We start from the raw sequence: 20,235 nt of genomic DNA, 5'->3' as shown, positions 1-20,235 counted from the left end.
TTCCCCCAGCTTTCCCAGTAGAGTACACAAGATTTATACCAGTTTTGCTCCCAAACAAGTTTTTAAAATGAGGTTTAATGTAATGAATGTTATACGAAAAATTAACTATATGGAAATACAGAGGTTGAAACTTTGAGGAATCTGAGACATGGGAATGAAGAATCCTGATTTTTTATGTCCATGTCATAAATCTTCACAATACATGAACTCCATAACCATAAAGGGTAAGAAACTTGTTTTAAATTGCAATTTGGTATTTGGAGATATCAGCAACTGTTGCTTATACAACATATGAATATCTCTCTGATAGTATTCTTCCTCTGGTAAGCACATCTGCATATAGGAGTTTGTCAATATTTCTAGATACGCAATTTTTAATTTACTCGTTACCTTGTGTTCAATTTAGGAAAGATGTCCTTACCTGGATGCACTGGGGAAGGTAGTTTAAGACCGTGGCCTTGAGTGTGAAGGCTTCTCCACGGACCACAGAGTAGGGCATTGTGAGCTCCACAAAGAAGGGCTGGAAGGCTTTGAGAGTAGCAGGAAGAGAGAGACCAAGTCCAGTGTCATTGGACAGGCACAGGGCCCCCGCTTTCCACTCGGTGATGGTATCAGGGACTGTTACTCCTACTTCACCCACACCTGATGAGCTGGGGAGGATGACAATGTGATAAACAGGAAATAAGCAGGTAACTAACTGTTTCTCTAGGAAAAGAACCCCAATAGTTGATCCTAATGTTGTACCTTGGATACACTCAATAGAAATACCAATAATGGAGAGCATAATCAAGGCTTGAGATGATAGGAAAATATAAGTTCTTTTCTTCCAACTTCGTTTTAAATTCTAGTCTATATCAGAATCTCCTATAGATGTATAGATGTAGTTAAAATCTATAACCTATAATGTTGTTGGTGTTGTTAGTTGCTGTGGAGTTGATTCCAACTCATGGTGACCCCATAGGACAGGGTAGAACTGCCCCATCAGGTTTCCAAGGAGTGGCTGGTGGATTTGAACTGCTGATCTTTTGGGTAGCAGCTGAGCTCTTAACCATTGTGCCACCAGGGCTCCATAATCTATAGCAGACAATGTAACTACAAACTAAATATGTAATTTGAGATTGTTCTTAAATTCTCTAAAATAACTGTTCCACTGAAAGTATATTTAAAATTTTTAGTTCTACTACTAATGTGTATATCAGCCTCCATAGCTCTGTGTTTAATCCCAAATTACCGATCAGTGCAGTGCTTGGTTATATTTAGTCCTTATGTTCATTTTTCTGGACGTGTTAGTATTAAATTTGTGCAGTTATTTTTTTTTTTTTTAGCTCTGACACAATTAGTTAACAGAAGTGTTTATGTATAACATTTCCTGAGAATACCAAGTGTTAAAAAAGGACTTGGATATTGAAAAATTAGCTAAGGATTGAAAATGGCAAGGGATTTATATCCTTGTATCTTATATATATAAAGGAGATTACTTACTTTGCCACCACCAAGCTCCAGATCCACGTCTCAGGGAAATACGTTCGCACAGTCTCTATATGAGACTCTACAATTGCTGAATCTGCTTTCAATTCTCTAAAGTCTGGGCCTCTTCTCATTTCAAAGGCTACTATGGTACGTGAGGAAGGAGACAGGAAACAAAAAAGGAAACATATAAAGAAAAACCCAATTAGAGATTGTAATAAGTACTCCAAAAGGAATAAACAGGGTGATGAAATAGAGAGGAACCAGGAGAGGGCACTTGGATGGGGTAGTCAGCGAAAGCTTCTTTGAGGAGATGATACTTTAGCTGAAGTATTAGAATAAGCTGGGGTGAGCTAGGGGATACAGAATTACAAGGAAGGAATATACAGACCCAGAGGTTGAAAGGGTCTTAGATAGTCTGTGGAGCAGAAAGGAGTCCTGTCTGGTTACTCTACGATGTGCTAAGTGGAGAGTGTTATGGCATGGGGTAGGGAGGCAGGCAGGAATCAGCTTTCCATTTGGCGTAGTCCTCTGTGGGAGCAAAGAAAAACCGTGACACACACATGATAGGAGCTTTAGGAAATAGCTGACACGAGTGAAAGAATTCAGGATTAAAAAAGACTATTCTATATTTGTGTCAGAAGAGCAGAGTTAGAATCATTTTGTTAATGGTGTGCTGGCAAATGTTTGACAACCTCTTTTTGGAAAAATAATTTATGCATATATATATAATATATATATACACATACTTATGTTTACTAGAAATCTTACTGATGTAAAGAATTTGTAGCACATAATTTAGAAAAAAATAAAAATATGTAATGCTCATTATAGTGAATTCCATATAGCTGGTTGATTCTCACTGAATGCTTTCCTTGATTTTTGACAATCTCTTTTATCTGTAACAGATTGTTGTAATTCAACCATGATTTGACAAAATCAGACTACAAATAAATGTTTGATTACTATCCAGTTTGTCAAAGAAGTAGCTTACATCATTGACAATGAATGTACTTCCAAAATGAAAGTTGGCTGATTTTCTTAAAGGGCATATTGTAGCAGAACACTTACCGCGTTAACATTTTTTACATGTACAATTCAAGCTGACACTTTTATTTACATCAATGAGACAGAAGAAAGTGAAACAACGAAGATGTATATCAGAACTTTCGTCATTTGTTAATGGCGCGAGTGACGAATTTGCTGAATTATTAATAATTTTTGAATACTGGGAGGAATACTCAATTTTTTTGTGCTAGTCACAATGTAATGGGTACAGACACAATATGTTTGAGTTTAATCTGTGTTCACATTTACTTAATCATTTTCGTAAGTCTAGAAATCAACAATAAATCAAGGCCTGATTTGTAGCACTTGCTGAGTTCACGATGTAAATACTCCACAGCCTATTTCAAGCTACTAATGTGAAGTTACTGTATGTGGAGTTGGGAAGAAATGCAAAGTAGCCCACCGTTATACAGTATTTTTATCATACAGATACAATAGTCGGACATAACCAAAAGAGCACAGATGATAGTAAAATGTAGTAATTAGGCAGTGAAGAGTTTGGGATAATTATTACTTTTGTTTTTAATATAACTTAATTCCTTGTAATTTTATATAATTTATTTCTACATGATGGCTGTGCTTAAACAATTGCCTTGCAAGATTACTGAAAATTTAATTTGCTCTTATGAACCTTTATGAGCCAGCTCCAGCACACCACTGCCTTGTGTATTTAAGAAATACCTCGCAAAACATTTTCATAAATCCTTCACCTACACCTCTTTCAACTAGTTTTCTTCTGAATTATTTTGGGAATTGTATCCTGCAGCTCAATTCTCCCGCGTCCGTTGTTCTCCTTCATCATTCAGCCTCCAACTGCACCTCTTACTTTAAAATTCCTCACTGGATAGTTGTTCAATTTGCTGCCCTTATTCTCAGTAAATTAAGCATCACATATCCAGTGAGGCCACTCACCATTTTATACCTGTCATCGAGTCAGCCATACTCTCACTCCTCCATACAGCCACTTCTAATCATATGGCAACACATTTTGGCTGCGTCCTCTTTTAGAATTCTTCTGAAGTCGACCCATTTTCCTTTGTTGGTCATAATGTCTCCCCCTCCCTTCAACTGCTATCAATATCGTTTTGACTGTCAGGACTTGTCTTTTCACCATTTCCAGGCTGTAGCCATATCTTCCTTACTTATTGTATCAAAAAGACAAACTCTGGCGATAATGTATTTTAATTCTCTTCCCCTGGTACAGTGGTTTTTGTTGTTGTTGTTGCTTTTTTCCTGCTCATTAAAATTAATGGAATTAAAAAAAAAAAAAAGGTTTGCTTTCTCAAACTACTCAGGTAAGTGCAGTTTCGTGCTGTCTAAAAAATAGCATTGATTTGATATTTTGAATGAAGACCAGTGGTTCATTTTGCCCTTGTGATCTATTTGCCTACTGCTATCTTTCTTTCACAGAAAAACAACAACGATGTCAACAAAACCCACAAAACACAGCTGAAATTTGCTTTCCTTTCATTATATTTCCCATAATTTATGCTCCTTTTGCATCTCTACTATGAGGGACATTTAAATCACTGACTAATACAAACTTCTCTTGCCCTCTGTTGGACACACCACTGCTATTCCTCAATAGTTCTTAGCCATGGGCCCTGCCCAAAATCATTTTCACCATGATGTCAAGCCATGGAAGAAATATGTTTACTGATGGGCTTGTGGTATAACTTGATGGGAGCGAAACTGTAGGTATAACGGGAAGTTGAAGAGCTTTTTTACTTGACTGGCGAGAATGCAGTGCCGCCTTGAAAACTTTCTATCTCTCCTCACACCGATCTTGTGCCTAGAAAAGTTCTCTTCCCTTTTTTACCTCACACATTTCCATTTATCAAATGCAGATTCTTTATAAATGACTTCTCTGATTCCACAATCAGGATTAATTCTTTATCTTTTCATTCTGTACCTCTGCATCTCTCTTAAAGCACTTTTCACAATCTGGTTTATATTTTCTCCAGCTTTGTATATGTAGGTGTGTTTGACATTGGAAGGATGGTGTGGAGGGAGTGTCCGACCTCCTCCAACTTCAGAAGGGGGAAGGAGAATCAAAATCAACACCCCAAGGCTGATTACTATGAAGTGGAGGTCAGGCATGCCTCCTTTCTCTGCCATCTTTACCAATTCTCACACCACTGTCCCTCCCATGGCACTTTTCTACTCTGCCGGGTTTGACAATTCATTGCAATGGCCACACAGGACTCACAGATAATACTCGCTAATATGGGGTTTATTAGGGTCACAGGTTACAGTTCAGGTTCAGGAACACTCGGGATACAATTCTTCCATTAGGACAGCCTCTTCTCAGCTGTGTCTGAAGGCACGCCTCTCTCTGGCCCCCGAGCCTCTGCCTTGCTTATGAAAGTGTTAGCTCTGCTGATAAGTGCCCAGGGGCACCCTGCTTGGCCAGCAAGCCTCCTGCCTGAAGCACTCAGCTTTCTCACTCAGTGGGCTGAGAAGCCCACCACACTGTCTTCTGCCAGTCTCCTGGTTCTGCTTCCTCTGTTGCTGCCATTTCTTCGCCGCTGCTTCTCACCATCTTGCCGTTTCTGGTGTTACAGCTCTCTCTCTCTAGGTCTCCTGGTTCCAGGAGCTTCTTAGTGCAGGGATGCTTGGTCCAAAGCACTGCTCCATTCTTGGCTGTTCTTTCTTGGTAGTGGCGAGATCCTTTTGCTGCTCTAGAATTGGCTCTGTTTTAAGCTCAGGGGCATGGCAAAACTGACCATTCCCGTTGGCAGGCCACAATTACCTTATTTACACAGTCACACTCGATCACTTGGGTGGGAGTTACAAGACCATGGCAAGAAAGGCCACACAAAAGCGATCCATTACACCACAGTATAATCAGAAGACTTGAGTTTGTATTGCTGGTGAACCTGATCAAGGAAACTTAATATATTTGCATTACAAATCCTCCTTTGTTCATCTTATCACATTTTATCTTTTTAAATTCTTTTACTTGGTTCAATATTAGACAATTATTATTATTATTACTTTACCTGGAGGAGATAATACTAGTCTGGATGCCTGCCTTGCATAATGATGAGACTGTGGGCATATTTTGGGTTTATGAATCTTTGTGTTGGTGAATACCTTTAAACCCATGTCCTGTAAAGGAAATCATTACCTAATCAGTACATAAATATTATAAAACATATATAGACACATAGTTCTTTACATTAAATTTAACAAATATAATCGACTTAGTTTTATATTAAACTTTTAATGTTCATATCTGTAGAAGGGATAGTAGTATATTTATAAAGGTAATTTCATTCTCTTCTTTAAACTCTTTCCACGGTAATTGTTTTGATATCACAAAGCAATTTCAGTTAAAAAAATTTTTTTTTATTTTTGATTAATAGTCCAAACAGTTCCAGCCCTGGCCCTGTCACTATTAGCACACCTATTGCTATCAGTAACATTGGGGAAGGCAATTGACTTCTCTGTGTCCATTACCCTCATAAGTCAGAGTTGACTTGATGGCAATGGGTTTATTCTATGAAGGCATTAAAATAACTAATATTTTCCATATATAATATTTTACTAACATTAAGAACTGACCGTCTATAATATAGTAATTTACCTGCAGGAAACTATATATATCTTTTTCATTTGTGTTTTCCACTGGGGAATACGTGATTCCATTAATATAGACATTAGGGTGATCGACACAGTCTCCATCATCTTCATTCTGATTTAAACTCGCAGGGAACCCAGTTAGGTCTTTCACGGGTAGCAGGTTATAAACCTGTACAAATTCAAAGGGCAAAAAGGAAAACTCGTTTGTGGTTGTTTTTTTCTTTAAGTGCAAGGATAAACGAACAAGAAATAATCACCACCAATCTTTTTTTTTTTTTTTTAGTGTTCCTATTGCTTTGATAATTTATAGAGAAGTTATGGATCATTTTCTCCAAACAGTGTTTTTATTTTGAAGATATTTAAGAATTTTAGGGGAAAAAAATCATCCCACCTAAGTACTCAAGGGTCGTAATACTTTGTTATACAGTTACAAGGAAAATGCTAGACTCCACACTAGAATTAAAAACAACTTTATTAATTGAGAAATTGAAGTCTGTTAAATTTAGACCTACCACTTATCTGTCAGTTTGTCATACTGTGGTAGTTTGCGTGTTGCTGTGATGCTGGAAGCTATGCCACCGGTATTTCAAATAGTAGCAGGGTCACCCATGGTGGACAGGTTTCAGCAGAGCTTCCAGACCAAGACAGATTAGGAAAAAGGACCTGGCAATCTACTTCTGAAAAACTGGCTAATGAAAACCTTATGAATAGTAGTGAAACATTGCCTGAACATTGTACCTAGGCCAAGAGGTAGTCATTCAAACACAACAAGGGGGTATTGCATGGTTTAAAATCAGGAAGTTGTGCTTCAGGGTTGTATCCTTCACCATATTTGTTCAGTCTGTATGCTGAGAAAATAATCTGAGAGGTGGACTATATGAAGAAGAACGAGGCATCAGGACACATTAATAATCTGCGATATGTACATGATACAACCTCACTTGCTGAGAGTGAAGAAGACTTGAAGCACTTACTGATGAAGATCAAAGATTACAGCCTTCAATATGGGCTACACCTCAACATAAAAAAAAAAAAATGCAACATAAAGAAAACAAAAATCCACACAACTGAACCAATAAGCAACATCGTGATAAACACGGAAAAGATTGAAGTTGTCAAGGATTTCATTTTACTTGGATCAACAATCAATGCCCATGGAAACAGCAGTCAAGAAATCAACCGATGTACTGCATTGTGCAAATCTGCTGCAAAAAACCTTGTTAACATATTAAAGTTGTCACTTTAAGGACTAAGGTGTGCCTGACTCAAGCCATGGTGTTTTCAATCTCCTCATATGCATGTGAAAGCTGGACAATGAATAAAGAGGACAGAAGAAAATCGATGCTTTTGAATTATGGTGTTGGCGAAGAATACTGAATATACTATGGACTGCCAGAAGAAACAACAAATCTGTCTTGGGAGAGGTATAGCCAGGATGCTCCTTAGAAGTGAGAATGGCAAGATTTTGCCTTACATACTCTGGACATGTTATCAGGAGGGACGAGTTCCTGGAGAAGGACATCATGTTTGGTAAAGTAAAGGGTCAGTAAAAAAGAGGAAGACCTTTAACGAGATGGATTGACACAGTGGCTGCAACAATGGGCTCAAATATAGCAACGATTGTGAAGATGGTGCAGGACTGGGCAGTGTTTCATTCTATTGTACCTATGGTCTCTCTGAGTCAGAAATGACTCGAAGGCACCTAACAACAGCAACAACATATTTGCGACATTGTTTTTTTTATAAGGGTTTGTGATGATAGAATGAAAGGACGGTTTCATTTCTACCTTGTGGTTAGCAACTACAGTATATAACAAAGTAACGGATGCCATGTTCTAAACAGGCTGATGAAAAAGTATTTATCCTGCGTATAGGACAGGATAGTATTTTCTTATATATCATTCATGGGAACAGAATGCTCAGGATCTTCACACAGTACATATAACTTTCACTGTAAAGTATTAAAAATGATGCTTTCAAATTAATTTGAAGAGGAAAAGTAAAAAAAAAAAAACACACACAAAAATGTTGATAGAGGGAATGTACTGTATTCATAGGAGCCCAAAACTGATTGACAAGAACAGCTGAGCAAAATGAGTAGTGTGATGATAGACACTTTCTCAAAAGCGACTTCCTCTTAATATTCCCCATCTCCCATCTTTGCTTTATTTTTCTTCAAAAAGTATGTTCTAGATTTACTGGCTACCATGTATAGCCCTGGTGACACAACTGTTAAGCACTCAGCTGCCAACTGAAAGGTCGGTGGTTTGAACCCACCAGCTGCTCTGTAGGAGAAAGATGTGGCCATCTGCTTCCGTAAAGATTTACAGCCTCGGAAACCCTAAGGGGCAGTTCTGCTCTGTCCTATGGGGTTGCTATGAGTCAGAATCAACTCAATAGCAGCAGGTTTATATATATATATATAAAATATATGTATATATAACGCATATATGTATATACATAGTATTTTTATCTAGTATATAAGGCATATTTTTATATATATCTCACAGAAAAAAGTTCACATGAAAAAGCTAAAAACTGTCAAATCCTAGATAAACGTAATTTTAACAGATCTTATCCTACTCAGGAAACCCTGGAGCATAGTGGTTAAGAGCTACAGCTGCTAACAAACAGGTCAGGAGTTCAAATCTACCAGGTGCTCCTTGGAAACTCTATGGGGGCGGTCCTACTGTGTCCTAGAGCTTTGCTATGAGTCGGAATCAACTTGATGGCAATGGGTTTGGTCTTTTTTTGGTTATCCTACTCAGGACAGGAGCCCTGGTGGTGCACTGGTTAAAATGCTTGGCCACTAACCAAACGTTTGAACCCACCAGCTGCTCCACAGAGAAGGATGTGGCAGTCTGCTTTTGTAAAGATTTATAGCCTTGGAAACCCTATAGGGCAGTTCTACTCTGTCCTATAAGCTCCGTATGAGTTGGAAGAGACTCAACGGTAGTGAGCTTGGTTTTTTGGTATCCTACTCTGGAGGTACCTGGGTTGGAAAGACAGTTTGCACTTGTCTACTAACTTAAAAGTTGTTGGTTGGAACCCACTCAGTAGCACTGGGAAAGAAAGGCTTGGCAATCTGCTTTCATAAAGACTACTGCCCAGAAAACCCCAGGAAGCAGTTCTACTCTGTAACACATGGAGTCACCATGAGTTAGAATAGACTGGATGGCAACAGGTTTGTTTTTATTTTTTTATCCTTCTCAGATGGAGGCCCTGGTGCTGCAAGCAGTTGACTACTAACCATAAGTTTGGCAATTTGAACCCATTTTTTTTAGAGGTAACTCGGAGGAAAGGTGTGGCAGTCTGCTCTGAAAGGTCATAACCTTGAAAACCCTATGACCGCAATTCTACTTTGAAACATATGGTGTTACCATGAGTTGGAATCGACTCCATGGCAACTGGTTTGGTTTTTTGAATCCAGCGGTAGGTATTTCTTCTTGTTCTGAGCCTCTGCATGGCCCTTTCTGACACCTGAGGCTGGCAGGAACTCACCGAGGATGGGGAAAGCTCAGCCTCGGGCTTCAAGAGCAGCACACTTTGGTCCACCACACGGACAGCACAGAGGGACTCAGGAGAAGCTGAGACTTTCAGGTAGATGTGTGAGGCTGGAAGACTTTGTGCTGAGGTGAAGTTCAAATCCACCTGTGGAATTGGGAGGAAAGGCAAGAAAAACACATTTCCTTATTGAACAATGTATTCACCCTCTATCCCGAGTGACCCTTACGTTCAATGCATGATGACTTTCTTTGATGTTATGGTGGTTGGCACCATGTCAGTCCTGAGATGTTTGCCCCCTTCCCTCTGTCTAGATTTCAAGAGCAAGCGAAGTACAATACTTTGCTCTGATTCTCAACAATCACTTGAGCCATCATATTTATTGTTATAAATTACTAATTTGAGGTGCCTATTTTTGACCTTTAATTCATGGTGAGGTGCTCATTACCTGCAGATGGAATATAAACGATTCTAGATGCACTTGAAGGAGCCCTGGTGGTACACTGGTTAAAGTGCTTGGCTGCTAAACACAAGGCCAACAGTTTGAAACCACCAGCTGCTCCACAGGAGAAAGATGTGGCCGTTTGCTTCTATAATGATTACAGCCTTGGAAACCCTATGGGGCAGTTCTAATCTATTCTATAGGGTCGTTATGAGTCAGAATCAACTCGATGGCAGTGGTTTTTTTTATTTTAGATGCTTCTGCTTTTTTTTTTTGCTCTTTAGTAGTCTTAAGAACTGGCATATATAGCATTTCATCACAGAAGAAACAAGATACTCTGAATTGGATCATATGATAAAAGACAATGCTATATACATGAGGATTTTGCACTAGGAATCAGGTAACATAGATTCTTAGTTGGATTCTTAGTGTGACACTGCCATTATCTTGCTGAATGTCTCTGGGGAATTCATTTAACCCTTTTGGTCTCAATGCCCTCATGTATAAAATAATTGATACTGATAGTAACTTTTAGTTTTAAATGTTGAAAATTTTATGATGTAAAATACCTACCTTGTTGGCCAGACAATTTTCAACCTCATATTTTGCTGAATCCCCAACCACTTCTCCATCAGGTAAAATGGCATAGATGAGCAATCGAGCGGTGGGAGCAATGTCTGACTCCACAGGGACTAACAGGGAAAAATGGCCTTTCACTGGAACACAGAAAGAGAGGACATGATCATGGGTTAGACATCTCCCCGGAGCTGAAATGAGTCTATTGCACAAGTCATTTTAGAAGCCTGGTCTGATTAATGACAGTTCCTATTAGTAGCTGTAATAGTAGTTATAATAAACGGTAGATGCAATAAATGGATGACTGCCCCTAAGAACTCTGGCTTTAGAAAAAAACTTTGTCAGAGCACTGTCTCACCTCATTGATCATATATGGATTTCTTACCACTTTAAGCTTTAGCTGATACTGTCTCAGAGAATGGAGAGGTCTGCTTGGCTACCGTTCAGTCTAGACCTTACACTGTTTTTAGTTGTTGGGCCGATTCTGACTCACGGCGATCCCATGTGTGCAGAGTAGAACTGCTTCATAGGGTTTTTAAGGCTGTGACTTTTTGGAAGCAGATTGCTAGGCCTGTCTTCTGAGGTGTCTCTGGGTTGGTTTGAACCACCAACCTTTTGGGCAGTAGTGGAGTGCTTAACCATTTGCAACACCTAGGGACTCCTGCTAGAGAAGGGAAATAGAACGTGAAGTTGTGATGTGTACTTTAATGACAGTTTAAAAATTGTATTTATGCTTATATCCTCTCTAACCTTCTGTGAACCAAATGTTCTATTTTTCTTTTCTTCCTAAGAGAATTATCATGCTCTCTTAGAAGTTATGTGGAGCTCTGGTAGTGCAGTGATTAAACACTTGGCTGCTAACCCAAAGGTTGGTGATTTGAACTCACTAGCCTGCTCCGCGGGAGCAAGATGTGACAGTCTGCTTCTGTAAAGACTTACAGGTTTGGAAGCCCTATGAGGCAGTTCTACTTTGTCCTATTGGGTCGCTAGGAGTCGGAATCGACTCAACAGCAGTGGGTTTTAGAAGTTATTTACTTATATATTTTTTTCTAAATTTTATTTATTTTGCTGTTGTCACCAAGAACATACACAGAAAAACACCCATCAATCCAACAGCTTCCACAGGCACAATCCAGTGACATTGACCACATTCCTTGAGCCATGCAACCACTCTCACCTTCCCTCTCTGAGCTCTTCCTCCTTCACCAACACAAACTCACTGCCCCGCAAGGTTCCCATCTAATCCCCTGAGTTGCTGCTGTCAACCTGATCTCACACAGACAGTTCTCAAAAGAGCACAAAGCTCAAGGCAGACCTCCTTGGTCAAGTGGTCAAGCTAAACCACTGTTTAGTTCCAAGATTTCCAGGGGAAATCCTTGGTCCAAGGTTCAAAGACTATGTCAGGGAAATAGCCTCAGGGGTTCACTCACCCTCCTTGGCCCCAAAAAGTCCAGAGCCAATGAGAATCCAAAATTCTGTCCTGCACCTTCCCCCCTCTGACCAGGATTCTTCCATGGAATCCCTGATCAAAATGGTCATCAATGGTAGCTGGGCACCATCCAGTGCCTCTGGTCCCACAGTAAAGGAGGCAATTGCTCATGAAGGCAACCAGTCATACATTTCATATCCTCCTCCTATTCCTGACTCTCTTTCCTCTTCTGTTGCTTCAGGTAAACAGACACCAATCCCTGTGCTATGGATGACTGCTTGCAAACCCCGAAGAACCCAGGCACTACACAATGAGCTAGGAGGCAGAACAGAAGCACGGAACATGTTAGTAAGCCAGGTAACTGGGATTTCTCATGAAACTATTGTTTATTTTTATTTTGGTGAAAATATACCCTTTCGACCATTTCTACATGTATAACTCAGTGACATTGGTTACATTCCTCAAGTTGTGCAAATATTCTCACCACCCTTCTCTGAATTGTTCTACCACTATTGACTTAGACTCACTGCCCCCTAAGCCTCTTACATGGCCTTTTGAGTTATTTTTGATGCCTACGTAAATTTTTCAGAGGTTGCATTACGCTTTTGTAAGAATTACGATACTTCTGTGTTGCTATGAAGGAGCAATAAAAAAGTAGTTCACTGATCATTTTCTAGTAAGTTATCTTTTAGACTGTGTTTGACTAGGTGAAGCTATCATAGGCTTATATTGTTCCATATTCACAGGGAGCGTCCAATTCAATGGTGGAAGTACTCAGTTTAACTCTTCATAAATCATAACTATCTTCAAAGAAGAGATAAGATATAAAGATGTAAGTGACCTGGCACAAAACCTAGTACATAGAAGACATCCCCCAATTTTAATTTCCCTTCCCTCCATTCTTTAAAAAAATTCTTAAATCTCTTTCATTTTGAGAAAGAGAAGTTCCATGAATATTTATGGCTTAAAAATTTGGCAGAAGTACAGATTAAAAAACAATATCAACATTTAAAATAACTTGGAGAGGAAAGAAAAGAAATACTTGATAACAGGTGAAAAAAAGAAACATTACTCATTGCCCCCTCTCCCCATCAACTTCCTCTTTATTGAGGTTAAATGAAAAGTCTTTCTCTTTATTTGAAAATATTCCTGATATTTCTGCAGTGTAGGGCTAAATGTGTCAGGGTGGGGCAGAAATGTGAAGATTATGGGAATACTCACTGTCTCCACCATCTACAGGCAGTACATGAGTTCCAGTTCGGACAATGCCTCCCTTTGCCATAATCTGCATAAAAGGATATAAAAAAGGCATTTAATTTGCTTGACAGAGATCTTACCCCAAATGTTGCCCTCTATGTGGTGTGCCTGCTGGTAATAATTAGCCCCAAGAGAGCTCAATCTTTCAAGAGGAACATGGATAAGAAATCGAAGTGATAATGTCTAAAGTGCTTCATTATCCTTGCCCCACAGAGAGCTTTTGTCTAAAGATGAGTCTCTCTTCTCACCAGGTAATAGAAGATGAGCTCCTTTAGATTCCCCAGGACCTGTTTATTCAGAATATAATGTGTCTCAACCTTCTGAGTTTGACCACAGGGTAGGGTATGAGCCATGGGCTCAAGGCGGACAAAGCTCTTGCTTAAGGAGAATACACGATTAGCGGTGTGTTGTGCTTCTCTGTTTTCTCCTGACAGCCATTGGTAGCCATAACAGGGACCATTATCCTTGTGTTTCACCTGAAAAAAAAAAAAAAATTTTTTTTTTTCACCTAGTGAATTAGAAAAGGAGTATTATTTTATAGATTATATGTCATAAAGAATCAATGTTCTCATAAAACTACAAAAGTTTGTTGTCTTACCTTAAAGAGTGACTAGAAATCTCCTGCTCCACAGTCAAAAGTGAGAGAGAAGGGGACCTTATTTTTGGTTAATATCAGATAAAAGCAAGGTTTGTGTCTTTACCCTGCAGAGGCTCTTGGGTTGGAATTTATAGTCCAGAGAGTGTAAAATGAGGCATCCTTTGCTCTGATTAGCTTGTTTGACATTTCTTAGGCTACTTTATCTATGCAGAGACACTGGAACTATGAAATTTTTCTCATTGAGGAGAGTAAATAACCTCCAGAAACTGAAGAATTGATCTTCGGAAAGTAATTGCTTCTTTTACAATGAGTTGTCTCAAATGGGTATTATGAATAAATAAAATAGTCCTCAGTGGCCTGAGAAATTTTCTGTAAATAGCATTGGCTCAAAGAGTTGACTTGGTGAATACGCTGAAGTCTACATCTCTTGGGCCATAGTGGGTCGATTATTGTTAATGTTTCCTGTGGTTCTGGACTCTTAAGCCTCAAAGGTCATGTTTGGTTTATATTTCCATGGAGAAGTTCTTCCTTAGCTCTTTCCAAACTTCTTCTACCCTTATCCATACACCTCCAAGTAGCATGAGTGAATCATTGTGCCAGCAAAACAAGTTGTTCATATCTCTATACATGTTTTTGTGGTAACATATATTACATGTTTTAGTGGTAACACATATATGATCATCAAGATGAGGGAGCCCTTAAAAACAACATTTTTACTGTCAGGTATAGCACAGTGCCTACCTAGCACATAGAAAGCACTCAAGGCCTACTTCTTGATTGAATAAATGAGTGAACATTCAATTTTGAGTTATTAGAGGTAGGGGCTTTTATTCCATCTATTTAAAGCAGAGTAAATAAAATATATTCTTTATCCCTCCTTTACACCAACATGAAAACTTCTAAGAGACAGGAGATTTCTATCACCATTATTATGCAATTTCTATTAAGGGTATCCACATATCTACATATGTGTATCTACATCCACACTGATGTATACAGGTCTTCTGTGTTATACAAAGAAAATTGTATGGGCATAAATAGGCCGTCTGGAGATAATTCAAATATCATGAGAAAAATAAAAACAATAGTTTGTGGAGTATATTCTTTTTGAAACTAAATGCTAATGATGTGAAAATGAGTTTTTATAGTAATATTTAAGTTACTAAGTACTTTAATGTATATCCTATCATTTGAGCCTCATAACAACCCCAAGAGGCAAAAACAGATAAGGAAATGAAACACAGACAGTTTTAGTTATTTGCCCTTAACATAGGGTTGAACCAGGATTTTTATGCAGTTTATTTGATTCTAGAACCCTCACTTTTACTCACTACCCTATATTGCGTCTTTATAACTTTTTGCAAAGTTGATCTTAAGTTGGCTTCCAATTTCTAGTTTTTTCTTTCCTTAGGACTAAATATAATTTGGAAATTTCATCACTTTTAAGTTGCAACCTTGTTTCCAAGGTTACTTCACGTCTTTGGTAACTTCTTTCTAAACTTACTCTGACGGTGAGGGTGGTATCCATAATGTTGGTGGTGTTGATGGAGAACTGCACCAGGCCATGCTTATCAGTGGTAGCATTGAAGTCATAATCAGCTTCATCTGATCGGATGATGATGAGTTTATCTGGCATGGGGACATCTTTCCCATCCACTAGGCGCACCTGAAGATTAAAACCTATGGATTAGTTATATGGATAATGCTCAACAGGGATCAAACACTCATTTTACTACAAATACTATAGCGTGCTTCCTATGGGTAAGGCACAATTCTAGGCACTGGGACAATAGCAGGGAAGAGAACAAAGTCACTATCATCAGAGAGCTTACAGTCTAGTGAAAGACATAGATGCTAAATAAGTAATGTATAATGTGCATAGATACACACACGTAGGCAGTCGAAGCCCCCAGGTGCTCCTTGGAAACCCTATGGGGCAGTTCTACTCTGTCTTACAGGGTCGCTATGAGTTAGAATTGACTCGTTGGTAACAAGTTTGGTTTTTTCTGGTATCATCTATTTAGTAATAATCAAACCTAAGAAGAAAAATAAAGCAGTGATAGAGAGTGAGGAGGGTGATAATAAGGGTGGCCTGACAAAATGTTCTGTGGGTATTTTGAAAATGCTGTTTATTATGTATAATTTTTGTAGAGTCACAGAGCACAAGAGTCATACAGTAACAAAAACTTTTTAAATCATTAGCCAAATTTATTTGAGCACCAAACCACTTATTTTGTGGCAGAACATTAACTTCTTATGGATTCATGTTCTGAAATATAATAAATGCACAAGTAAGCAATAGATAATACATTATGCTGTGGGCTTCTCTAGTTGTTTTATACATGACAACTGCTTCTTATCTTAGATTATCAACCTTTTAGAAGGCAGGTAGGTTTTATGAGGTACTTACCATGTGAAAAATGTAAAACTGAAAAGAGGCGCTCAATATTAAATAAAGGCCTAATGCCAAATTACTACTAATATTGAACTCAGCAGATGAGTTTCTTGGTTCAGATTGTGAAAGATGGTGAACCTTTTTGCAATGTAAGCTGCTTTTGGCAGAAGGAAGCACAATAAGCAGACTTGGCTCAGTATTTATGATTGCTTAAAAAAGCCTAAGTTTGCTGCATGTACAAGGACAAGGATAGACACAATATTCTGATTCTTTCTCTTGAGGTGAGAGAATCTTACAACTAATAGGATAGTTACTTTAAAAACAAAACAAAAAAAAAAACCATTGCCGTTGAGTTGATTCAAACTCATAGCAACGCTTTAGGACAGAGTAGAACTGGCCAATAGAGTTTTCAAGGAGTGCCTGGTGGATTTGAGTTGCCGACCTTTTGGTTAGTGGCTGTAGCACTTAACCGCTATGCCACCAGGATTTCCAAGTTGCTATGAGTTGGGATCAACTTGACAGCAACAGGTTTGGTTTTTAAAGGATAGTTACTTAGCAGTAATAAAATATTTGAAAAGGATAATATGCCTCTAAGAAATTAAAAATGGACTACACTTTTCATTTTAGGGAGAAGCCAAAGTGTCTGAACACTTTCACCGTCACAGTGCAATCAAAACATTCTAAAATGTAGTCCACCACTCCTTTGTTGAGATTAGCCCCTCTATCTTTTACACCTTCCATAGCTGAATTCCTGTAGTATTTCCGTTAAGAACACTTCACACAGTAATTACACATTAAGGTATGTACAACTGCCATTTCAGAATTTTGGTTTCAGACCCATTTGTACATCTGCTCACAACAGGAAAGTCACAATAGAAGATATTTTGTAGATTCACGAGAATATCTATAATTATTAAATCTGGGAACCTTAAAAAGCAGTATTTTATTCCTGTGTTTACAGCTTTTAAAAGATATTATTATAGAGAAAATAATGCAAATATTATATCCATGAAAGAAACACTAGGTGTAGTAGAGTCTTGAATGCTTAAAAATAAAAATTAAAGCCACCTACCCTGCCATTTCCATACAAAGTTAGTGTTATGGACTGGATTGTGTCCCCCCAAAATATGTATTGTAAATCCTAACCACTATACCTGCGGTTATAACCCCAAATGAGAATAAGTTTTCTTTGTTATGTTCATGAGGCAGTATTAGCGTAAGGTAGGGTGTATCTTAAGCCAATTGCTTTTTGAGATATAAAAAGAGCAGATCAGGCACAGAAGAAGCAAGCAGAGATGGGGGAAGCTCCATGCCACACCACATGAAGATCACCAAGGAACTGAGGAATAGAAGCTGAAAAGACACAAGGACCTTCCCCAAGAGCAGACAGAGAGACAGACTTCCCCCAGAGCTACAGCCTTGCATTTGGACTTCTAGCCTCTTAAAACTGTGAGAAAATAAATTTCTGTTTGTTAAAGCTACCCACTTGTGCCTTTTCTGTTATAGCACCACTAGATAACTAAGAGAGTTAGTGTTAGAAAGATAATGTAAATGGCAACCATGGATTTTGTTATTTGACAAGAAAATGTCATAAAAACCGAAACCGCCTGGTAAACCATGAAAAGGAGGTTGAAAGACATCATACAACACTGTTCTAGAAGTAAAAACCAAACCAAACCAAACCAAAACAAAACAAAACACAAACCTTCTAATTTTGATAGTACTTTAGAATAATTTTATAGATTTCATATACAAATCTACAGAGGAATGAACTATTTTTACATGGTTTTATATCTTTGCTTGTATTAATAAACAGGTAACATTAAACCAGGCATGATTTTAGCATGATTTTATGTTGAGATTATTAAATTATAGTACATGATTTGATCTGTGAACTGTAAAATACTCTACCTGTCCAAAAAAGGGGACCCCTTGTCTAAAGTTTGAATCCACTTTCACAAATGACAGTTTGGTTATGGTGCTTGTAATGTCACTGGACCCAGTTCCAGTTAATTCTACCTCTAAAAAAAAAGAAAGAAAAAAATAAGTTCTTTTTGGGAAAGATGACCTCCCAGAATCTCTTGTACTAGCTTCTCTCTTTCAATTCATACTTTGGCAAAGGAAACAAATCAATGTCCACTGTTTTTCTCCCATACCTATGGTGTACACCAACCTGTTCCTTCTTCTTTGATCTTGGCCTCTAACTGAAGTTTCATTTCATACCCTTGCCTCTTCATCTGGAAGATCTTGGTACTTACTTGCCGAGAAAAGCAGCCATTGCTATTTAGCTGAGAAGTAAAATACAAAAAAATCATACATATTATAATGGACATATAAGTAGTATTTTTTTTTTTTGACAACATAAAAAAAACCAGTTACCATTGATTTGACTTCAGCTTATGGTGGCCCCACATGTTTCAGAGTAGAACTGTGCCTCATAAGGTTTTCAATGACTGAGTTATTTTTTTTTTAAGTAATTTTTATTGTGCTTTAAGTGAAAGTTTACAAATCACATCAGTCTCTCACACAAAAACCCATATATGCCTTGCTAAAACCCAGAAACAAAACATATATACCTTATATACCTTGCTACACATTCCCAATTACTCTCCCCCTAATGAGACAGTCTGCTCTCTCCCTCCACTCTCTCTTTTTGTGTCCATTTTGCTAGCTTCTAACCCCCTCCACCCTCTCATCTCCCCTCCAGGCAGAAGATGCTAACATAGTCTCAAGTGTCCACCTGATCCAAGAAGCTCACTCCTCACCAGCATCCCTCTCCAACCCATTGTCCAGTCCAATCCATGTCTGAAGAGTTGGCTTCGGGAATGGTTCCTGTCCTGGGCCAACAGAAGGTCTGTGGGCCATGACCACTGGGGTCCTTCTAGTCTCAGACCATTAAGTCTGGTCTTATAAGAATTTGGGGTCTGCATCCCATTGCTCTCCTGCTCCCTCAGGGGTTCTCTGTTGTGTTCCCTGTCAGGGCAGTCATCGGTTGTAGCCAGGCAACATCTAGTTCTTCTGGTCTCAGGCTGATGTAGTCTCTGGTTGATGTGCCCTTTCTGTCTCTTGGGCTTGTAATTGCCTCATGTCCTTGGTGTTCTTCATGCTCCTTTGATCCAGGTGGGTTGAGACCAATTGATGCATCTTAGATGGGTGCTTGCTAGTGTTTAAGACCCCAGACACCACTCTTCAAAGCGGGACGCAGAATGTTTTCTCAATAGATTTTATTATGCCAATTGACTTAGATGTCCCCTGAAACCATGGTCCCCAGACCCCTGCCCCTACTACGCTGGTCTTCGAAGCATTCAGTTTATTCAGGAAACTTCTTTGCTTTTGGTTTAGTCCAGTTGTGCTGACCTCCCCTGTATTGTGTGCTGTCTTTCCCTTCACCTAAAGTAGTTCTTATCTACCATCTAATTAGTGAATACTCCCTCCCTCCCTCCTCTTGTAACCACAAAAGAATGTTTTCTTCTCAGTTTAAACTATTTCTCAAGTTCTTATAATAGTGGTCTTATACAATATTTGTCCTTTTGCAACTAATTTCACTCAGCATAATGCCTTCCAGGTTCCTCCATGTTATGAAATGTTTTACAGATTCCTCACTGTTCTTTATCGATGCGTAGTATTCCATTGTGTGAATATACCATAATTTATTTATCCATTCATCCGTTGATGGGCACCTTGGTTGCTTCCATCTTTTTGCTATTGTAAACACTGCTGCAATAAACATGGGTGTGCATATATCTGTTCGTGTAAAGGCTCTTATTTCTCTAGGGTATATTCCAAGGAGTGGGGTTGCTGGATCTTATGGTAGTTCTATTTCTAGCTTTTTAAGGAAGCACCAAATTGATTTCCAGAGTGGTTGTACCATTTTACATTCCCACCAGCAGTGTATAAGTGTTCCAATCTCTCCA

General features: G+C 38.6%; 1 protein-coding gene across 1 annotated transcript in view; it reads right to left on the bottom strand.

The window, feature by feature from the left end:
* A2M (alpha-2-macroglobulin) overlaps positions 1-20,235 on the bottom strand; it is a 48,364-nt gene that overhangs the window by 16,979 nt on the left and 11,150 nt on the right. Inside the window, exons 9-19 of the mRNA XM_064285180.1 lie at positions 18,495-18,609; positions 18,233-18,342; positions 15,431-15,592; positions 13,577-13,804; positions 13,293-13,356; positions 10,640-10,782; positions 9,622-9,771; positions 6,125-6,289; positions 5,538-5,646; positions 1,483-1,612; positions 422-650 (exon numbers count right to left, since the gene is read on the bottom strand). Of these exons, the coding sequence (XP_064141250.1) occupies positions 422-650; positions 1,483-1,612; positions 5,538-5,646; positions 6,125-6,289; positions 9,622-9,771; positions 10,640-10,782; positions 13,293-13,356; positions 13,577-13,804; positions 15,431-15,592; positions 18,233-18,342; positions 18,495-18,609 (1,605 nt within the window). The remainder of the gene's footprint in view (positions 1-421; positions 651-1,482; positions 1,613-5,537; positions 5,647-6,124; positions 6,290-9,621; positions 9,772-10,639; positions 10,783-13,292; positions 13,357-13,576; positions 13,805-15,430; positions 15,593-18,232; positions 18,343-18,494; positions 18,610-20,235) is intronic.

Source organism: Loxodonta africana, chromosome 4 (assembly GCF_030014295.1).
Source record: "Loxodonta africana isolate mLoxAfr1 chromosome 4, mLoxAfr1.hap2, whole genome shotgun sequence".
Taxonomy (NCBI): domain Eukaryota; kingdom Metazoa; phylum Chordata; class Mammalia; order Proboscidea; family Elephantidae; genus Loxodonta; species Loxodonta africana.
This window is presented reverse-complemented; position numbering and strand designations above follow the sequence as displayed.